At 39.9% G+C, this 6,777-nt stretch overlaps 1 protein-coding gene across 1 annotated transcript; it reads right to left on the bottom strand.

Moving 5' to 3' along the window:
- Positions 1 to 526: 526 nt before the first annotated feature.
- On the bottom strand, positions 527 to 2,332 carry gpr25 (G protein-coupled receptor 25). Its single transcript, XM_067588597.1, has one exon. The coding sequence runs from the start codon at positions 2,209 to 2,211 to the stop codon at positions 1,087 to 1,089; it is 1,125 nt and encodes a 374-aa protein (XP_067444698.1). The 5' UTR covers positions 2,212 to 2,332; the 3' UTR covers positions 527 to 1,086.
- Between the last annotated feature and the right edge of the window lie 4,445 nt (positions 2,333 to 6,777).

Below are 6,777 nucleotides of genomic sequence, written 5' to 3'. Positions count from 1 at the left end.
ATATCAGTTACAAACAACTACAATGTTAGCTCCAACACATTTATAAAAGCTTACTTTAAAAAAAAATCTCCACAAACTTGACTGAAATTCCCTGAACTTTATGTAACATAATTTCTAGATTCAAACACAGTTGAATATTTTTGCTAAAAACACGATCGTCTTGGCTGCAGGACTATATCTGCTATGGTATGGATGCCTTTTCTACATCAGCACTGTTGAACGAAGCGAATGCTCATTTCAGACCAGAAGTTCACTTGAAACTTGCCTCATTGCACTTTATTATATGAGTGCAACAGCTCAAATCTAATATTGACAAAGGTAATATTTATCATCATTAAAAAAGGAAGTTTTGTTTCAGTGGAATTACTGAATTAATGTGAAAATAAGAACTTCAGCATGAATTTATACAGTAAATACACAAAATAGTTTTTTTTTCAGTTTTTTATTTTAGAATTGCAACCTTATCACAACAATTAATGCATTTCTTAAAACACTATTAATGCAACAATTAACAACATTAAAGAAATCTTGCCTTCAATATAAAAAAAAATAAAAAACAGGAAAAATATGCAACAAATCAGCTATGCTACAAATGACAAGATGATATTTACACCAGTAAATTGATACAGTTGTACTCTGCTAATGCTGTAAACATGTTGAGGATTTTCACACAAACCTAGTTTTCATGAATATTACTGTTCAAAAGACATAAGTGGACACTCAATCATATGTCAACATCACTGCACTCTATTGTGCTGTGTAAGCAATATAAACAGCATGTTCAATACTTGTTGAAAATGAGAAATAAAGGAAATACATCACAAAAAATATATTTTTGTACTAATTAATTCTTACTGAATACAGATTTATTTTAAGAAAAAAATACAGTAATTCATCTACAAACGGTATTCAGAAATTCAGATATGTGTATCAATTTTTCCTATATAATGATTTTAACATGACACTGATCTAAAGTCTCTCATTATCAGGATGATTTTAACAGTTTTTCACACATTACCAATCTTACAAGATGATAAAACAACTTTAATACCTTCAAAGATTAGAATCTGTCTCCTATCAGACCTTCTACTCCAACAGCTGAAGCTGAGTTCTCCCACCACCTGTTCCGAAGCTCTCTGAAGTGCCATTGTTGGTGAATGAAGCAGAGGAGTTGAGGCTGTGCCGCACCTTTGGATTTCCTATGCAGAACTTGCACAGGATCTCGGCCCGTCGTCTGAATTGACGGTCCAGGAAAAAGTAGATGGCTGGATTGACACAGCTGTTGAGGAAGGCCAGGCAGCATGAGATGAGGAGCCCGTTTTTATGCCACAACTGAGTATCACAACTCAGATTAGCATTTGAGAGCTGCGAGCCAATTATAATGGCTTTGAAGATGTTGAAGGGGAGCCAGGACACCACAAAGGCCACTATAATGGAAAGGACCATCTTGAGGGAGTGTCTGCGCCGGGCCTCCGCTCGAGGATTTGCAGCAGCAACACAGTGCTTGTTCAGGTGCATGATGATGGTGCCGTAGCAGAGCATGATGATTAACACTGGAAAGATAAAGGTGAGTACCACCATGGTCAAGCTCAGGCCAAGAAACAAAAGTGAGCTGTTATCTTCCAGACAGTAGAGTCCATCGCTGGTCTCCGCCACTCTTCGGTACAACATGGATGGGATGCCAAGCAACATGGAGCTGAACCAGACTACAGCACACGTGACACGAATGCACCCACTAGTTCTGAGGTATCTTGAATCCAGCAATTTCACCACAGCAAGGTAACGATCAACACTCATGCAGGTAAGAAAGGAGATGTTGGAGAAGCGATTCACAGCGATAATGTAGCTGCTCAGCCTGCACAGCATGTCCCCAAATTTCCCAAAGTTCCAGTGGCCGTTCTGGCTGGCAGAGACGGCCCACAGTGGCAGCGTGAGGACGAAGATCAGGTCAGCCAGGGCTAGGTTGATGACAAATGTGTCTACTAGTCGCCCACCTCTTCTCCCTTTGCTTCCCACGATTGAGATAACAAAAAGGTTGCCCAAAAAGCCTGTGAAAAATATGAGGTAATACATCGTGGGCAGAAAGACGTTGGTGCCATGAAGGTTTGAGTCTGGACAATCCACAGAGAAATTAAAGTCACCTGTTGCACTGCTGTTTTCCCCATAATAGTAGTAATCATCATCATATGACTTAATGGTGTAGGCATCCATTCTGAGAGCAAAGATCACTGGCAGGCTCTACAGAGAAGCTGTTGTGTTGTGGTGGTGGAGGTTGATCTAACCATGTCAACATGCTGCTACTTGATATTATGCGTGAAAACCACAGAGAAAAATAGAGATCCTACTTCTGCTCTCTCTTCCTCCCTGCCCTCCCTTTGTCTTTGACTGATGCCTGTGATAATGCCCTTTCAATATCCTGTTGTGTGTAATTCATGTGAGTAATAAACACTGAATATTTCTTTATTTATTTGAAATAATGTCACAATTTACAGCTTGATGAGCAATCACATCTCTTATTTTACAATGCATCATGGCATTATTATGGGTACAACAGTCCATATGATGGCTAATGGGAAGACAATACAATATCTTTTTTTCACCTATATCATATCATAATATCATAAATTATAGATTTCTTGTTGAAAAAGACTTTAAATGCTAAAATTTGTCACACGACACAAGTGTGTTTGTGTGTGTGTGTGTGTGTGTGTGTGTGTGTGTGTGTGTGTGTGTGTATGTTTAGCTGGGTGTGTGGGTGGGTATGTGTGGGTATGGGTGGGTATGGGTGTGTGTGTGTGTGTGTGTGTGCATACTGCTACACTGTAGATATTTGCTCACACATGAATGCTCACATTTGCATTTTAAACATAGAAGAGCGCAGATTTCTGTCTCATGTTGCTGCACAGTGTTTAAGAGTCCTTTTCTAGTTTCAGGGTGTATTAGATGTATCTGACCAGTAGGGGGCAGGTAAGATTTACTTCTGTTATACATGTGGTGCCCTCCTGCATAAATTCAGGCTAACTGGTTGTGCAGCAAATGTCACCGATCTTCTGCAAAAGAAATTGTTTGCTTCGCTGAGAATTCCCCTCTCATTAGTGAAAACATGTTTCTAGTTCCAGTCAGGCAGGAGGAGGCCGAGTTATGAAATCTGATTTTTTTTGTGCAGCTGTCAGATCCACTCCATTTATAAACTCTTTATAACTGTGTCTCACCGTGTTGTCTTACAAATTCAGTTTTAACAGCCTTTGATTGACTGTTCACCTTTCCCTCTGCATCTCATACAGTATGTTTTGAAGCTGCAGAATTTGCTAAGAAAAGGAAATGTTAAGTGAGTTTTGGCCTCAGTGATGCAGTCTTGTGTTAGGACGTCCCTAACCCTAACCCATGTCACGGAGTGAGGTAGTGAATTGTTTTCACTTCAATAACTAAAGATTTAAAATACGCAAATATGTGAAATGTCTTTTTCAGCCATGTTCTCTTCTCACTGACACCTGGGAGCTGATTATGGAGCGACAACCACAGTCTTCTTCCCTTTTTGGATTTAAAGTATTTTGTCCTTGTATTTACTCAGTTTCACCTGTCAGACTGAAGATTTGAACTGGTGACCTCTCAGTTACAAATCCACTTTATTACTATTTGTAGAGGCCAAGCTGCAGTGTATCAGAGAAAGTGAGATTAGAGCCATTAATTAAATTAGAGCTGCAATGATAAATCGATTAGTTGATTTCTGGTTCCAGCCTCTCAAATGCTTGTTTTTCTTTGTCATGTGTGACTGTGAATTGAATATCTGAAGGTTCTGTTTACTTCAGATATTCTACTGTTAGTCAGAAAAAAAACAAGGAAATTGAAAACATCACTGTGGCCTCTAAGAAATCATGAATGTAATAATTTTTTCACCATTCTTTTAACATTTCATAAATGATTAATCAAGAAAATAATCAGCAGATTGATTGATGAAGAAAAAATGTATTAGTTGCAGCCCTAAATTACTTCTTTCTGTTGTGCACAATGAATTAAAGCTTATTTATCTACTCAGCTGTGTAATTCTGTTTCTCAATAGTTTGATTTTACAATTTTTTCACTCATCTATTTCATGTTTGTCAGTCCTGGAAGCAGTATCCCTCCTCTGTTTGTCTGTGTGAGGTTTCCTTCTTTTCTTTTTCCCTCTTAAAGTTTTTTGGGGGAAGTTTTGTCTTATCTGAACTGATTGAGGTTAGAGGGTTTCATATGTTGTAGAGGTTGTAAAGCCTTTTTGAGGCAAATTTATGATTCATGATTTAGGGCTACATAAACAAAAATTTGACTTGACTATCTTGTCAACTTGCTGTCAGGTAGCTAAATCCTGAAAAGAACAAGGCAAGCAAAATTATGTTTCATTCACCATATTATAGCTTCAGTATGTTGAGTCAGCAGCAGGTGTTAGTCATAACATGATATGCAGATGAAGTTGTTTTTCTTCATCAGCTGCATGGCGCATACTGTAAAAACCCATGACCATCACAGAAACCAAGCTGTAGCAACCTGCTCGACACTGCCACACTGTGCATCAGCAGCTTCACCAAATACTACACTGGTGACGTCAGAGCTTACATCAGATTTTTAATGTAGCATTGACCCCTGCTCATCGGCATGATCCGAGCAGATCCTCCTTCGGTGACAGATAATAGAGTTTGACAGGACAGAGAAGGCTTTGGCAGACACGGCCATTGTTATAAAGAAGGAAACTGTCATTACGACTACCTCCTCACCGCAGAATAGACCTCAGGAGAAATTAACTCTGAGGTCCAGCTTGCAGCTATTGTGCTGGGGCCGGGCAAGAGTGAGGTTGGAGGACAGGCTACATCTTACAAGAGCCGGCTGCAGAGGCCGGAGAACGCCTCATTGTTCTGCGGGGAGTTTCAGTTAAGAAAGCACGGGGAATGAATGACCTCCTTATAGGATCCCTGCTCCACTTTTCTAACATTGTGCTTTATTCAAACACTCCTTTACTTTGTAGTGTCAAGGTGATGTGTGGATATACTCATCACGCCAGAAAATCCTGTCAGTCCTCATTGTTGGGGTTTGACATCGTTCTCCCTCGTGCTCAGCTGTACCTTTTCCTTTAAAAAGTTTTAATTATTTCTTCTGCATTCTTGCTGCTCTGTCAGTGGAACGCTACATTCCTCTCCTCGAATAAGTGCTGTCTCACTCCAATTGAGCAGAGTAAATGTGAGAGCCAGTGAATGGAGCAGCCTCAATAGGAGAAAATAAACAATTGCATTGGTCCATGGGTGCAGCGGGGGAGAGCGGATGAGAGGAAGGGAGAAAGGCCTCCCTAACGTGCTAAGATTCCCATGGATACTTAGTCCTTTTTCTGTTTAAAGGAGGATCTCGTAAAGTACTTCAACAGTGGATGATTTCTCTTTTCCTTTTACTCTGTTTTTATTTGAGGAGAGAAAGGGTGGTATGCGTCAGTCAGGGTGATTGTTAGACATGTGGGGGGGTCACATGCACACACGTGCGCACTCGTATACACACACAGACACACACCGCACACGCGCACACACACACACACACACACACACACACACACACACACACACACACACACACACACACACACACACACGTACAATTTGCTCCTCACTTGTCGAGTGCAACTTTCAGAAAAGGACTCTATTGTTTGAGTGTGAAAGGTTCTTGTTTTAGTTGTTTAACTAAATCAAAAGTTCCTTCACCACAAAGGATTTCACAACTTCGGTCCTCCATTCTGTGTCATTTTAAGTGGTCAGGGACTTTTAACTGTTCCTTTTTGTTAAAAAAAAAAAACTTCACCATTTTAACCCACTTTCCTCATCCACCGTGCCTGATTTCTGCCTTGATTCAAGTTTATCTCCTTCACCTCCCCTCTGATTTACAGATGCACACACAAACACCTGATCCAATAAAGTTGAGTAACACTTTAACATGGCAAGAGATATACAAGAATACAGGGAGTTAAAGAATGAAGATTAATTGGTCACAGTCACAGTTTGCACATATAAATAATACTAATTTCAGGATATAAAAACAATCCTCTGTCACTTTGCCTTTTCACAAGTACTAACTGTCATGAAACAGCCACTGTCAGGTGTTTGGCCCTCATTTATCACTATTAGTTTGAGTGTGTGACCCCAGCCCACTAATACAATACAAGAGAGTTTGGATCAAGTTAGAGAACATTTAAGTTCTGGAGAAAATGTGTGTGTTTGCTGCCTGATCAAAAATTCTAAATCTGTATCGCTAATGACATGCGATAGTGATATCCAGGTGTTGGTACACAGTTATTAAGATAATGCTAGGTGGTTGCATAGTCTTAGAAGGTGGATGTTACAGTAAGTGGTCTCTAAGATGTTCGGTGTGGTCGCTATAAGTTTGATAGCTGGTTGTTAAGTAGTTGCTTAAGTCTTGGTGGTTTCTTGGATGATATGGTCATTGGTAGGGGTAGGGGGGGCTCGCAGGTATTGCAACTGTGTGTCCTTGCTGAAGTGTTTTGGATGATTCTGGGTGGTTGCTAGGGAGTCCAGCATAGTTGCTATGGTGTACTATGTATTTGCAGTAGTCACAGAGGTAACACAGTGAGTGTTGGTCAGGTGGTCACTGAGAGAGAGGAATGTTTTTATAGTATGTTGAGCTCCAGGTGTGTGTGTGACTGTAATGATTGAATCACAGTTAAATTTGCTTTTGCTCTGAATGCAGGAGTCATAATTTTCACTCTTACATTGTGGCTCTAAAAGTATTGTTTTTATTGTCTATATT

This window comes from Thunnus thynnus, chromosome 4 (genome assembly GCF_963924715.1).
Source record: "Thunnus thynnus chromosome 4, fThuThy2.1, whole genome shotgun sequence".
In the NCBI taxonomy this organism is placed as follows: domain Eukaryota; kingdom Metazoa; phylum Chordata; class Actinopteri; order Scombriformes; family Scombridae; genus Thunnus; species Thunnus thynnus.
Note: the sequence above shows the minus strand (reverse complement) of the source record. Positions and strands in the feature narration are given on the sequence as shown.